This window comes from Myripristis murdjan, chromosome 6 (assembly GCF_902150065.1).
Source record: "Myripristis murdjan chromosome 6, fMyrMur1.1, whole genome shotgun sequence".
NCBI lineage: Eukaryota > Metazoa > Chordata > Actinopteri > Holocentriformes > Holocentridae > Myripristis > Myripristis murdjan.
The window spans coordinates 890,012-906,557 of NC_043985.1; the positions used below are offsets into that span (position 1 = coordinate 890,012).

Below are 16,546 nucleotides of genomic sequence, written 5' to 3' on the forward strand. Positions count from 1 at the left end.
CAAAAAAAAAAAAACAAAAACAAAAACAAAAACAGTAAGACATAATACGCATTAGTTAAAAAATAACATTACAAATCTGTGTTCACATGAATATGGCGTGTACACTGGCCACTTCACTAGACTAAACCTATTACTTTTAAGATGTTGTTGACTGTAAGAAAGCTGATAATTCTTCTTTATGGTTATTACTGAGGTGGTAGTGGGTGTTGGTGTGAGGAGCATCATATTGAGGTGTCTGATATTTTGTCAACCCCACTTACATGCATCTCAGGGTCAAAATATTCTAAACCCCTCTCAATATACTGCTCTGCACACCAACAGCAGCACCCACTATCATCTCAGTAAACATAAAGAAGTCTTTCTGACAGTGTCACCATTTACAAAGTAATACATTTATTAAAGTAGAATTCATGGTAGGGCTGTTATTGCTGTGCATTACATTGCACAGTGTCTAATGATGTGGTGAGTGAGTGTAATAAATTACAAATTATTAATAAATTATTGTATTGTACTGTATATTTTATGGGTTGCTGTTTTTTATGTGTGTGTGTGTGTGTGTTTGTGTGAACGCTGGTGCTGTGACACATCAATTTCCTTTATGGATTAATAAAGTATCTTGACTCTTGACTTGACTAGGTAGGTGGATAAACAGCATCTTAAAAGTCTCTGGGAAAACATGATTTGAAATGCTCCTCTCTGATGTCCTCTAAACGTGCGTTCACATTTTCTTTCCTCCATGAAGTTATAACTTGGACCAGAAATGCTTTTTCCTCCTCAGCGCCATAAGTTAAAAAACACAGTTGGTGCGCTGCTGTAAATGAATGCAGCCCACAGGGTTTCTGCACGGTGACGACGCGTTAGCCTAATGTGCTCCGGTCTTATCTAGTCTGCTAGCATGCAAAGTGCTTAGCAAGGTAATATTTAAGCTAGGTCATCCTAACTTTAGCTTGCTAACGTATCAGTCAAGCATGACTTACACAACAAGGCACGCCATGGGGAAAGGGAAACTTATTGAGTTATTGTTTATTTCACAAACTAGTTATAAACTTACCATTGAGGTAAACCGCTCAGCTCAGTAAATGTGCTGTCAGCTCTTCAGGCTTCTCACTACTTCTCTCTGCTGTGAGGTGACTGTGGAGCGGGACGTGAGAGGAGTCGGAGCGCCCTCTACTGGATATGTAACGCAAGGACATTACTTCTAAGAAAACACCGCATTCCCTGCATTTTACTAGTGGAAAAGTAAGTGTTAACATCGGCATCAATTGGCCAACTTTTGGCCGATTACCGATTATTCCCTAATGGCTATAGTTGGCCGATTAAATCGGCCGACCGATAAATCGGTCCGGCCCTTGTCCATATATTCTAAAAGTCATGTAAACATACACTAGTTTTCAACAAGGTGGAATCACTGATAAACTGTAATGTTTTTGATTTTTTTTATTTACTATTTACTCACTATGTTAGTACTAGATTTATTAAAAGACAGCCAAGATTTTACTATTGCCATTTGAAATATTATCATTATTATTATTTTTAATTCAGGCCTGCCTATATCTTCTGTAGGCTGTGCAGCTAGTATTTAAAAAAAAAAAAAAAAAAAAAAAAACAGTGGGTGAGTGGCGTTGTCTTCCATGTTTACTCAGACTTTATTATAAAACTGAAATAACAGATAATATGCATCGCCTTACATCAAAATACATTGCAACATTGAACATTGAATTTAAGTGTATCCTCTGCATTTCTTGCCTGATATCAGGACTTAACAGCCAACTTCTTACACTTGTTTTGATCTCTGGAGTGACATTACCTCCACTCTATCAGATTTTTGTGGGGGATGGGATTAGACTTTCCCCAGCCAATCTATCAATCAATCTTTAACAATCAATCTTTATTTCTATAGCGTCAAATCAAAACAAAGTTATTTCATGACGCTCCACAAATTACAGAGGAAAAAAACAAAGAAACACAACAGCCCCAGGGGTACAGAGGGGGAGAAGAAGAGAAAAGAAGTCTTCTTTTCTCTTCTTGAGATATTACACAAGTGAAAAAAGGCAGTTTTAGAGATTTGTATAATATGGAAGTCAAAGGACAAATCCTCATCAAAAATAACTCCGAGGTTCCTTACCGTGGCACTGGAGGCCAAGGTAATGTCGTCCAGAGTAGCTATATCATAAGGTAAGGTATTTAGGGCCGAACACGGTAACTTCAGTTTTTTTTTTTGTTTAATAGTAGAAAATTTGTGGCTATTCGGCCTTTAAATCCTTAAGGCAGGCTTGAAGTTGAAGCTGATGAGTTTCATTCAGCTTTACGGATATGTACAACTGAGTATCTTCCGCATAACAGTGGGAATTTACGGAGTGTTTACGGATAATATTACCTAAAGGAAGAATATAGGAGATGAATAAAATAGGACCAAGCACAGAACCCTGAGGAACACCATATTTTACCTTTCCCCAGGAGGAGGATTCGTTATTTACATGAACAAACTGATGTCGATCTAATAAATATGACTTAAACCAGCTTAATGCAGTTCCTTTAATGCCAATTAATTGCTCTAATTTCTGTAATAGGATATGATGGTCAATAGTATCAAAAGCTGCACTAAGATCCAATAATACAAGTACAGAAAGAAACCCATTATCTGATGCAGTTAGGAGGTCATTAGTAACTCTAACCAGAGCTGTCTCTGTGCTATGGTGCACTCTAAATCCTGACTGAAAGTTTTCAAATAGTTCATTATGCTATAAGTGGTTACAGTCTCTCTCTCTCTCTCTCTCTCTCTCTCTCTCTCTCTCTCTCTCTCTCTCTCTCTCTCTCTCTCTCTCTCTCTCTCTCTCTCTCTCTCTCTCTCTCTCTCTCTCTCTCTCTCTCTCTCTCTCTCTCTCTGACACACCTTCTCATTTAATGTTTTTTCTTTATTTTCATGACTATGTAGGTAGTCACCTGAAATGGTTTTCCAACAGTCTTGAAGGAGTTCCCAGAGGTGTTTAGCACTTGTTGGCCCCTTTGCCTTCACTCTGCGGTCCAGCTCACCTCAAACCATCTGGATTGGGTTCAGGTCCGGTGACTGTGGAGGCCAGGTCATCTGCCGCAGCACTCCATCACTCTCCTTCTTGGTCAAATAGCCCTTACACAGCCTGGAGGTGTGTTTGGGCTCATTGTCCTGTTGAAAAATAAATGATGGTCCAACTAAACGCAAACCGGATGGGATGGCATGTCGCTGCAGGATGCTGTGGTAGCCATGCTGGTTCAGTGTGCCTTCAATTTTGAATAAATCCCCAACAGTGTCACCAGCAAAACACCCCCACACCATCACACCTCCTCCTCCATGCTTCACAGTGGGAACCAGGCATGTGGAATCCATCCGTTCACCTTTTCTGCGTCTCACAAAGACACGGCGTTTGGAACCAAAGATCTCAGATTTGGACTCATCAGACCAAAGCACAGATTTCCACTGGTCTGATGTCCATTCCTTGTGTTTCTTGGCCCAAACAAATCTCTTCTGCTTGTTGCTTTTCCTTAGTAGTGGTTTCTTAGCAGCTATTTGACCATGAAGGCCTGATTCGCACAGTCTCCTCTGTACAGTTGATGTAGAGATGTGTCTGCCACTAGAACTCTGTGTGGCATTTATCTGGTCTCTGATCTGAGCTGCTGTTAACTTGTGATTTCTGAGGCTGGTGACTCGGATGAACTTGTCCTCAGAAGCAGAGGTGACTCTTGGTCTTCCTTTCCTGGGTCGGTCCTCATGTGTGCCAGTTTCGTTGTAGTGCTTGATGGTTTTTGCGACTGCACTTGGGGACACATTTAAAGTTTTTGCAGTTTTGCGGCCTGACTGACCTTCAGTTCTTAAAGTAATGATGGACTGTCGTCGACTGTCGACCAACCTGACTTCTGCACAACACAACTGATGGTCCCAACCCCATTAAGAAGGCAAGAAATTCCACAAATGAACCCTGACAAGGAACACCTGTGAAGTGAAAACCATTTCAGGTGACTACATCATGAAGCTCAATGAGAGAAGGCCAAGGGTTTGCAGTGCTGTCAACAAAGCAAAGGGTGGCTGCTTTGAGGAATCTAAAATATAAAACATATTTAGAGTCATTTAACAATTTTTTCTTTGCTACGTAATTCCATATATCTTGCTTCATATATTTGATGTCTTCAGTATGTATCTACAATGTAGAAAGTAGTAAAAATAAAAAAAAAACATTGAATCTGAAGGTGTGTCCAAACTTTTGACTGGTAGTGTATGTATGTGTAGATATATTAGCATATATGTCTTTTATATATGTATATATGTGTGTGTATATACATGTATATGTGTGTGTATATGTATATACAAGGATACAAGGACGTTTATTGGTCATTATATAATATATTCCGGTTCCGGCGCCGACGCCGACACAAATAGCAGCCTTTTCAGCAGCTCCATGTATGTCCGCGTTTTTTTGTTTTTTATTAGTTTAGTTTAGTTTGTTTCTAGTTTGTTAAGCTGTACCTGATCTGTATCCGTGTGCTACCTGACTATGGATCTTCACCCGGTGAAACTCGTTTACTCGAGAAAACAACTACTTTCTCTGAAGACCAAGTCCCGTGTCGGCGTGGTTCCACATTTACCTGACGAGGTGAGGAGACCGTTCCGAGGCTGTAGAGCCGGCGCTAAGCTGGAGGCTAAGCGGCTGGAGAAAAAGTGGCGATACAAACCTACGGTACCTGCGGTAATCATGGGGAATGTGAACTCACTGCCCAACAAGATCGACGAGCTGGCTGCGCTGGTGAAAAATGTCAAGACCTACAGAGAGTGCAGTTTGTTGTGCTTTACTGAGACGTGGCTAACGACTAGCATCCCAGACGCTAACGTGGAGCTACCCGGCTTCAGCACAGTCAGGTCGGACCGAGACAACAAAGCCTGCGGGAAGCGGAAAGGAGGGGGGCTCGCGGTGTACGTGAACACAAGGTGGTGTAACCCTGGGCATGTAAGTGTGAAGATCTGCATCTGCTGCAGGGACATCGAACTTCTGGCCGTAAGTTTACGTCCCTATTACTTGCCCAGAGAGTTTGGACACGCCATTGTGGTCATTGTTTACATGTCACATGACAAGTTATTGACACTGACATTTTTTGTTGTGGTATATCCACCACTGTTGTTGGCTTTTGTTTCAAGAAATTGTTTGAGATGAGGAAATCACCAGTGCATGCTTCTACTTAAATGCCCTACTTTCATGATATAATATCACTGTAGCGTGAACTTTTTATATTTTCCATTAATTTCACCCAAAAGCCAAATATCCCTAACTTTTTGTGAGTAGTGTATGTGTTCACTGTTCTGTTCTGTACCAAGTTGCTTCAATTCAAGTCCTGCTCCACTATAACACATGATACAAAACAAAAACACACACACACACACACACACACACACACACACACACACACACACACACACACACACAAAGTCTAACAATAGCACACAGGAATGTTCCACATTGCTCTCATACATGCAAGCATCAGCACACATCCAAACAGACTGGTCATTCCCTGATACACACAACGCAGACAGGCACACACAGCTTACTTCCATGAACCCTGTCAAACCCCGGCAAATTCACTAGGACAAAAAAGAAAGCAAGAACCCAGCCCTTGTGTGGTATTCAGCACAGGTGCACAGCAGGGGATTATAGGGACAAATTCAGAGTGCATGATGATAGATGAAAAGCTAAAAAAAATCTCTCTCTCATTCTTTCTTTTCTCTACATATATGTACATTACCATAAAATTAAATATGGTCCAGACAGTAGCAAAATATTTAATGGTTTTAAGAGCTCCTGAAGAAACCTACCTGAAGAAAGACCATAAGACAACGTTCATAATCTTGCATTTCAAGTAAGATGATAACCTTAAAAATTAAATCAAAAGGCTTGAAATTTTTCACTTTGTGTGATGAATCTAATATGTCGGAAAACATTACTTTTTTAATTAAATTACAGAAAATAATAAACCTTTCCATAACTATCAATTTTTTAGATGCACCTGTACACTGCAGATAGATGGATAGAAAGAGAACATTCCTTTGCTCAACTCACAGTGGAGTCAGGAACCAGTTGGTTATGAAGTCAATCATTCTGACACGTGTGTGTGTGTGTGTGTGTGTGTGTGTGTGTGTGTGTGAGGATGACACACACGTTCACAGACCTCTGTGGCTGTAGTGTGCAGCTACTTGGGTTATTATCATGCCTGGTAATGATGGGGAATACTTACATAAAGCGGAGCTTGTTGGGGATTCAGTTTCATGGCTCCAGACTGTGGGGGAAAAAAGAGATGAGACAAATGATGTAAGAATTAATTTTACAGGAGTAAATATGTCCAAATGGGTGACTGTTATGATCCTGGGTCATAATATGTCAATTTTATTCCTGTGATTTGCTGTGCTGTTGTTCCTCCCTGCCTGAGGGTGGTTCTACCATCCTTAGTCAGTCATGAATAGAAGCCTGGCCTTTTCAGCCATTTAAAATTCCTGTTAGAGCTACAATCAGATATTTTACTCAGAAAAGGCCTACTGTTTCCTCTGTCTCACCAACTAATTCAATATTTTTCAAATAAGTCCCACAAGTGACTGAAGACTGTTCTTAAAATCATGGACCCTTTGGCTTATTGTCTAAACTGAAAAGGCTTTTGTCTTATTTTCATGAACATGTGCAGTTTAATATCAAAAGATGACTACATGGCGCTCGTGAGCAAGACATGGAATAGGAAGCGTTTTTCAGAGCTCCTGCAGAATCAACAATATTTTTCCAAAAAACAGCTAAATATATGTGAAGATCAGTCCAAACGTGTGTGAAAGACAACACAGGGGAGTGAACAATTGAACTGCATGCTGAGCGTGGATTTGAATGGCGGAAAAGCTTCAAAAATACAAATACAGCGGCCAAGCTAAAGCTAACAGTTCACAGCCTGCTAGAACCGCGAGGCAGCGCACAACAGGTGATTCCGACCAACCCTCGCCCACCCGGTCTGAAAACTCAGATATGTCCGCTGAAGGTATTAAAGAAGAGGTCTTATCTTCCTTGAGAGGAGAGATTTCCAAAATCATAAGGGATGAACTTAAAAGTGCGCTGGCGGATGACTTTAATGCACTTAAATCGGAACTTCAAGGACTGAGGTCTGAAGTTGCCAATAATACAAAGGCAATGCGTGCAGAAGTAGACCACGTCAAAGCAGACATACAGGATGTGAAGGACAGATTATCAACATGGTCCGATGAAGTGACATCGCTGCAAGCCACAGTATCCAGCCTTAAAAACCAGATGACAACTCTTAAAGACCGATGTGAGGACATGGAGGGGAGAATGAGACGGAACAACATCAGGATAGCAGGCATAGAAGAACATCCGAACTCTAGCTCTCCTAAAGCGGTCGCTAAATGTATCAGAGAAATTCTACAGCTGGACCGGGATGTAAAGGTGGACTGCTCACACCGTGTACTTGCCACCAGAAATCTTGGAGACCGGGAGAAACCGCGAGTGATCCGCTACGGTCTGCTCTACCCAGCCAGACTCCGAATCACACACCAGGACGAGGACAAGGAGTTTGTGGACCCCCAAAAGGCCATGGACTATGTGAAGAACATCCTCCCAGCAACAGAGATGGAAGGCTGAGTATATCCTTGCATATGTGACAAAAACAGTGAGAACCGGTTATGATAATGACGAGACTTTTAACTTACGAACAATTCTTCTTTGTTATCCCCATATTCTGTTATAAATACTAGTCTAATACCAGTTCACTTGTGAAATTTCATGTGGGGTCATTAACAGTGCAAACTATATTTCATATAGCTATACCTGTATGTCCCATGAGCGACACAAGGTCGCGGTAGTTCTCACTCTCATCATTTATTATCATATATCTTAAGTAGTTATGAGAGTATAGGTTATTTATAACTCTCTGTCAGAGTCTGGTCGTACAAGCAATTCATATAGCGGTAAAGAGCTGCTGTTTGATTTGACATTCCTATGCTCTGCAGGAGCCTGAATGAATGGATGATGATAATTTTCTTTTTATTTTCTTCTTTCTTTGTCTTAGCGCACCCAAAGCACAGTCAATTCCTACCTGGGCTGCGCACATGTGCTGCTTGTTTAGCAGCTAGGAACAAGGTCCCAAGTACTGTCATGTCTGTTAGCAATAACTGGTTTTGTGTTCTCCTTGTTCTGATCCCTCTGTTCCTTGGGGATCCTGAGTTAATTATAGTAACAACAAAGTCACTCCCTTTCTTCATCTACATCAATATTTTCCATGTTGAGGTCAAAAAAACCCTGGTACAGTTGTAGTAATTGTTTTTTAGTCCACTCTGTTTGGTTGTATTGCTTGATTACACTCCTCAAAACCTACATAGCAGGACATGGTTTGTACAACACGTTTACCTCCGCCTTCTGTTCCTCCTCTTTTGCTATTTGTAATGGAGAATCAAAACATAAATAAAAATTGGTGAATAATGGATAAATTAAAAATCATAAGCTATAATGTGAAGGGCCTTCATAGTCCATTTAAAAAAAAGAAGGTATTAAACCAGTTGAAACACATTAACTGCCAAAAAGCATTACTACAAGAAACACACCTATCTGATGTGGAACATGAAAAGTTAAAGTCATGGGCAGACAAGGTATACTACTCTTCTCACCGCTCGGGGGGAAAAAAGGGGAGTTTCCATACTTATACATAGACAAATTAATTTTACAAAAACCTTGATGCATAAAGATACAGAGGGAAGATATATTTTAGTTAATGGAGTTATTGATGGGGTAGAGGTGTCCTTAATAAATGTATACGCACCCAATGAAGATGAGCCTGGATTTATTAAGACACTGTTGAATACAATATTGAAGAATAGCACTGGTCTACTGTTGATGGGAGGGGATTTTAACTGTGTGATGTCTCAACTAATGGATCGACAACCGCCTTCTAAAGCCCCCCTATCCAGAATGAGTAAAATGCTTAAATATCAAACTACAGAAACATGTTTGGTGGATATATGGAGAAGTAAGTTTCCAAGAGGTAGGGACTTCACCTTTTATTCAAGCAGGCATGCATCCTATTCTAAGATAGATTATTTCTTTACCTCAAGGGCAGATTTACGTAGGATAACAAATATTGAGATATTGCCTATCACTATTTCTGACCATGCACCTGTTTTATTGAAATGGGATATAGGACACAGACTAACAACTAAACAGTGGAGGCTTAATACATCTCTCCTTAATGACAAAGAATTCATCTCCTTCATCTCAGAAGAATTTAAGACATATCTGGACACCAATGCCTCACCAGAAACAAACCCCCTAATTTTGTGGGATTGCGCTAAAGCATACAGTACAGGCCAAAAGTTTGGACACACCTTCTCAATGCATTTTCTTTATTTTCATGACTATTTACATTGTAGATTCTCACTGAAGGCATCAAAACTATGAATGAACACATGTGGAGTTATGTACTTAACAAAAAAAGGTGAAATAACTGAAAACATGTTTTATATTCTAGTTTCTTCAAAATAGCCACCCTTTGCTCTGATTACTGCTTTGCACACTCTTGGCATTCTCTCGATGAGCTTCAAGAGGTAGTCACCTGAAATGGTTTTCACTTCACAGGTGTGCCTTATCAGGGTTAATTAGTGGATTTTCTTGCTTTATCAATGGGGTTGGGACCATCAGTTGTGTTGTGCAGAAGTCAGGTTACTACACAACCGACAGCCCTATTGGACAACTGTTAAAATTCATATTATGGCAAGAACCAATCAGCTAACTAAAGAAAAACGAGTGGCCATCATTACTTTAAGAAATGAAGAAATGAAGGCTGACTGACCGGAGTCAGTCTTCAATTTTCTGATGCAATATTTATTATGGTCACATATAAAGCAAGGCAGCGCTGGGCTCATTCTGACGGAGCTCCACTGAGACCAGCGCTGTCTTGCTTTATATGTGACCATAATAAATATTGCATCAGAAAATTGAAGACTGACTCCGGTCTGTTCTTGGGCTTTCAACAAAAGAATCAGGAGCTAACAATTCTTATTCACTACCCAGAATTGCGGAGCGACAATGGACATATGACGTCATGACGTCAGTTAGCTTCTGTTGTTCTTAGCAGCCAAGCTGTGTGCTGGCTGTGGGCTAAATGATGCGATGAGGCTCTTTTGGCGTCTGTTTTTAATCTAAGCTGCTTAAACTGCTGGAAGTTTGGACAGCCTGAGTGAGGAGGAATGGACCGTGTTTACGATGACAACAGGAGCATTTTGTGATGTGTGAGAGTGATGCACAGAGCTATCATGCAATGGAAAAGTCTGCCATGCTTTCTGAAAATTACAACTAGCAAACATAGTTTCAAAAACTTGTCAAAAAGCAACTTTGACTCTTTCTAAACAGGTGCAGTAGAGGCCTTTTGAATGATTAGTTAGAATTGCGTCTGCCACGGTCAGGTTGATCATTCTGGAAAGATGATTACCATGGCCTTGTCCGTTGTGTTCTCTTTTAGGTCAGGTAGACTGCCATTTGACTTGCATTTCTGTGGATTCATATGTCTTTGTGCATGTTTTGTTTGCAAAATCTTTATGTATACTAGGGGAGTGTGTGATCTCTGCAGATGAACTGTGGGGACTGCATTGCTGTTGTGGTGTAACTGTAATTTATTAATTTATGAGATGACAAAAAGAAATCAATTCTTGAAACTGTCTGATGGGGTCAGGAGAAGAAGGTGTAGCCTCTCCCTCTAGGATTAATTACTCTCCAAATGTCAAACAGCTCCAAGTCCTGGCAGAACTCTTTCAGCCTGAGACTTTTCCGAAGGGTCAGGCTGGATTTAGGTGGGGACTGGTCGACGTTTGGATCAGGCACACAGTTAAAATCTCCTCCCAACACAACATATGGGGTAGATACTGATGAGACCGCAGACAGAAGCTTAGGGAAAAACGCAGCATCATATGAACTAGGGCCATATATGCAACCTATGAGGATCTGTTCCCCATAAAGGTAGCCTGAGATGAGAACATAACGGCCAGCATCATCCTTGATGGTTGTCTCCAAGGTAAATGGGAGACTACGATGAATTAGTATAGCTACTCCTCTGCTATTTGTCAATTTCAAATGCTCCAGGTCATTTAAGTGAGTTTCTGACAAAAAAGTAATTTGTGTTTTCTCCTTTTTCAGAAAAGCACAGATCTTTTGCCTTTTAATTACATTATTAAATCCCTTAACATTAAGGGTTTTGTGACCCAGCAGAGAAAGCTTTGTGGCATAGCAGAGGGCCTCAATGTGTGTACCACGAACAGATAGATAAATGGACAACAATGGATTATACAGGATGGAAGGCTTCAAGTGTATGATGGCATAAGTAAATAAAAATAACAGAACATCATAAACAACACAGTATTCATCGCCAAACGATGAAGTCCCTTCTAACTCCCTGTAAGAATTACCCCAAAAAACCCCCCCCTTTCCAACCCCACCACCACTCTGTATCCTGGATCGGGCCAGTGGTGTGGCCTGTTGAGAAACTGGTGGGGCACGTGGAACTGAGCAAAAATATCACTGAAAGAGAGAAGGAAAAAAAAAAGATCCTCTCCACACCCCTGCTCACCACGAACTAAAGTTATTACAACCAATTGGGATAAATGTGGTTATATTCTAACAACTAATTCCGTGTGAAACAATCAGACAGCCTTATTAGCGGCATGTTGAATCGGCATAAAGGAGGAAAAGAAAAAACACAGGGTTCACCAACTTGCTGTGTCTGCAGTCAGCAAGATATGTCATATCACCTCCAGTTCAGTTCAGTCCATCCAGGAAAGCAAGTGCATTGAATTGAATGAACTGAATTGAATTGAACTGAACTGAAGCGAATGAATTGCGCCAGCAGTCCTTTCTCCTTGGCTGTGGCGAGGATAATCAGTTTGTCTCCCGGGTTATGCAGCTTGATGATCACTGCGCAGGGCTGCTTAGGTCTTGGCAGACCCAGTGTCCTATGGGCATGGTCAATTTTAACGATGCCTCGCTTGGTTTTCAGGTTTAGTAGTGTGGGTAGCCAGCTCTCAAAAAACATAACAGGTTGTCGCCCCTCCGCATTTTCTTTGAGATTGTAGGTTAAAAGTTTGTCTCTGCGGCTGCGTCCCTCCATGTCAATGCTCCTCTCCGTCAGTGCGTGCACTTTGGTCTCCAGGCTCTGCAGCCTGGTCTCCATAGCTGACATGTTATCCTCCGCTGCCGTCATACGGCTCTCAGCTGCAGAGATACATTTTGTGTTTGACTCCAGCCGTGTTGTAATATTGTCCAGTGTGGTTGAGAGTTCTTCAAACCTCCTCTCCATCATAGTAGAAATTTTCTCAACTACATGCTGGGATATTTCCCTAGCCAGGGCCTCAGCATCCACATCAGGTAGCATAGCATCTTTGCTAGTTAGCATGGACTTTTTCGCTTCTTGCTCTCCAAGAGGCTTACTTGTTGTGGGTTTGGTAACTTTAGAGTTAGGCATGTTGTCTTGATGTTTTTTAACAGACTTTTAAAATGTTGTAACTTTTTAAAATTGGGTAAATGGTCAAATATAGCTCAGTGGCAGCAGGAGCTCAGCAACAGTCGACTGATCCGGGTGATGGCATCACGTGACTTTTAAAGACCCATTTTAGAACTCTTATTTTTCTGTGTGTATTTCACTATGACATTTAATGAGGAAACAAAAAGAGCTCTGCTGCAGAAAGACAGAGAAAATCAGAGGGGCGCTGGGTTTGAGGAGTGAGGAAATCCCCACTGCTCAGTTGCACCTGACAAAAAACTATCTAAGCAAATTTCCACGTGTTACTAAAATCTGCAGCACAGGAAGGCAACACCTGCAATAGATAGTGTTTGGTATATCGCAGTTCCCCTTGGGAGTAAATCTGATATTATCCAGGATGTGCAAAAAGGCAGTGACACAATTTTCACAATTTGGTGTGTAATCAACCATAACTGTGATTATCCAGGGACATTCTTCAAGGCCCTGATTAGGACAGGCTGAGTTCATATCTACAATATATGAAGAGACTTTCATCCACTGCGCCTTCCACTACCACTGCTGCATCTATTTTCTGTACAGGTAGCAAAATGCCTGCTTTTACTTAGCTGACAAGGAATCTTTCACTAGAAATGGAACTTCACAAGACGCTGCCTAATCACTAAGACACGGCATCTCATGTACATAAATAAGCAGTGGGAACAACTGGCTCTCTGTTTAAATGGCATTTTAATTAGAGAGATTTCATGTAGGCAGTGATCTAGGGTCACAATCAAGCTATTCTCAACACTGTGATGTGGTTGGTCCAATCATGGACATAGGAAATAGGAAGTTGGAAGAAAACAAAAGAACGTAACAAGTCTGGCTGGCTAACACACACACATGCACAGTCACATAGGCAAATACCCAACAGAGTTGCTTTAATTAATGTACACAATAGGTTGAAATTACTGTCAGACAATTTACACCAGAGAATTTGCTTGGGGGGTGGTGTGCAGCTTTTATTACAGCCACAGCAACATAATGAGTGTAGCTGTCATTAACTCAAGTAACGCCATCTTCACCTCACCTGTCTGCTCTGTGTGTGTACGAGTGTGTGTGTGTGTGTGTGAGCGTGTGTGTGTGTGTGAGAGAGAGAGAGAGAGAGAGAGAGGGGATAGATGTCTACGATGTGTGAGCAATGGATTCTTTGAAACCCAAAATCTAGACTCACCAAGATTCAGGAAGAAGCAACATGAGATGCTCGAAAAATATCAAGTGCTGAGACAAGAGCTAGAGAAAGCTAGGCACCCTGGTGGCTCACCTTGTGAGTGCACACCACTTGTTCAGTGGTAAGTTGTTGAGTCTTGATCACAGTGTCCTGGGTTCAAATCCAAGCCCAGGCCCTTTGCTGCATGTCATCCCTTCTCTCTCCCATGCCTTTCCTATTTCTCTACTGTGACTGCCACTTCAAGTAGAAATGCCTAAAAAAATCTGTGATAACAACAATAACAACAAAAAAGTTATTACTGGCCTAGAATGGGACCGGTATTGTTTCTAATGATTCACTCGACAATGGATTCCTACCCACTTCACTTTTGCAAGCTATCATATCAGTCCTCTTGAAAAAAAAGATAACCATCTTACTGATTGTGGTTCTTCCCATTTCACTCCTTAATCAGAACATGTTCAGCTGGATAGTATAGGATTACTCGTTGTCAACTTTACAAAAATTTGGATTTGGTGATACTTATCAGCTGAATCATTACATGGATTCAGCTGTTATTGTCACCCTGCCAGTTCTGTTGTGGTGTACAAACCTAGTTTTAAACCGTTCTGAGCTTTTCAGCTAAGAAGAAATTCGGCTCCGAACCAACGGAAACAAAAAAATAGTAGGACGTAAAGTGGGAGCCATGACAACCAGAGTGGGTGGGTCTTATTCTACAGGGAAAGACAGAGACAACAAAGAAATCAAAGAGTGTGCAGCGGCCTGCCGAGAAACTGTTCTCCTGATTGTCAGGAGAAGATGGCAGAACTAGAAAATGTAAATTGTATCTCAAAATTGCTGCAGAGTTGGCAAAGGCCAAGGCCAATTTGTCAACAAGTTATTACAACAAGTACAGAGACTCCAAAAGGGACCTAGTTAAAATTGGTGTTGGACAGGGTGATATGGGGGAGGATGAACTCCTTAACAACTTGCTAGATCACAAACCAGCAGGCTGGGGCTGAATTCAGCCACAGCAACCTGCTGACACCTCTGTCATAATGGGTCCACTCAAAACTGGTAAAAATGCAGGCCAGTTTGCTAATTAGCACCATGATTCCAAGAATCACGAATGGAGCTGGTTCTAGAAGCAGAGCTGTTTTGGCTGAAAAGAGGTAAGAGAGACTACAGGGCAAAGTGTGCATGTGTGTGAGTGAATTTACTACTGCAAGTGCATTATGTGTGTTGGCATCTGCATACCAGAGCTAAGTAAACCCCAGGGCATCTTAAGAGGCATGATAACAGGCAGGCCACTTGAGATGGCACTGCCCATTGCCTCAGCTGAGAGACAGGTACTTGAGATAACCTGGAGAGAAATGACCTGGGGATGAGGAAGAGAGGGCTCACTTCACTTTTAGCACACATGGATTAAATGGATTAAAACATTTTTGGCGTCAGTCCTTAAACAATGTCTTCAAACAAAAACAGAATTTGTCAAAGGCCGATTTCCAGCGAGAGATAAAGAATAATCAAGAGAAATAGGATGCATCTGAACTCAATTTAGCGTGCATGAGCAAAGGGCATGAATAGTTTTGTAAATGACAGATCTCAGTTTTGGGGGGTTTTAATAAACTTACAAATACTTCTTAGTGTATTTTCACTTTGTAACTCAAGTGCAATGTGTGTTGACCAATTGCAAAAATATATGTCCTATTTAACATAGCACAGAATTGGGAAAGTGAAGAGGTCTGAATAATTTCCAAACCCAATGCATGCATTTCTCAATACTGAAGCACAAGTCACCCCATATAGATAGAGTGTAGAGAGCTAAAACATCCCAAAATCTAAAATAACAAAACAGAAGTTTCTATTTAAGTCATTTTGTTGTAGCTCTTATCAAAAGCTGATACTGGTATGAGCCCTTCGAGTTACAGAATAGTCTAATTTCTATACATTACTGCTGTGTCACAGTACAATGAATAATAATGCAGCACAGAAAAGGGCAGAAAACGTTCTTTTTTTATACGTGCATAGAAACATACGTAAACTCAGCCCCGCTCTGCTCCTCTGACCGCATCTGAGTTTCCACAACTTCTTGTAATTATGTGACAACTAAATGCTGACACTGGCTGTTCTTTACACAAAGAATCACAGCGAGAACCTGCGGCAGCTGGCCATAAGATATATCTGGTATGAGACAAATGAGTGAGAGAGGGAGGGAAAGACAGAGAGAAATAAAGAAAGGAATGTAAGGGGAAGTACACAAAGACACAGAAACAGAAGAAGCAGCGAGACAAATTCGCAGCAGCAGCTAATCCAAACCAACCTCATGGCTTCAGTTATTGCATAGCAGCCGTTCTGCCCTGCTGCACAGAGAGCTGCAATGTCATTCACTTCCACTGGCTGCACACATGAAGTGGCAGAAGGCTCTGGCCTTGTCAAAACAAGTTGCTGCAGCTAGACACATGGCCAAGCTACTGTTGGTTCACAGTGGTGGCCGTGCTAGACTCTCATCCTGCATCTACCCTGCTGTAACAGCACCTGTATGGGAATTCTTCTATGAATGTTAGAGACAACTGTGCAACACTCTGACTTCAATACAAACACTACATTTAAAGAAAAAATATTCCTTCTAACACCAGCATTGTTACACCACAGGTATTGGCGACAGACTTGGCATTTTCTGTTCCATTTTAAAGTTTGTTTGATGTGTGTTTTTCTTGGTGCCATGGATACCTGGTCACACTTACATTGGCTGCACAGCTACAACAGACCTCGTAAGTGAAGGAAAAATTCTTACATAACCATGTGCTTATGGTACATGGAAAATTTCTG

General features: G+C 41.2%; 1 protein-coding gene across 2 annotated transcripts in view; it reads right to left on the minus strand.

Moving 5' to 3' along the window:
- The window catches only part of akap13 (A-kinase anchoring protein 13), a 270,096-nt gene that overhangs the window by 231,953 nt on the left and 21,597 nt on the right, over window positions 1–16,546 (minus strand). For both annotated transcript variants that reach the window (XM_030054645.1, XM_030054644.1), the window contains exon 2: window positions 6,256–6,297. In XM_030054645.1, coding sequence (XP_029910505.1) covers window positions 6,256–6,288 — 33 coding nt within the window. In that variant the 5' untranslated portion in view covers window positions 6,289–6,297. The remainder of the gene's footprint in view (window positions 1–6,255; window positions 6,298–16,546) is intronic.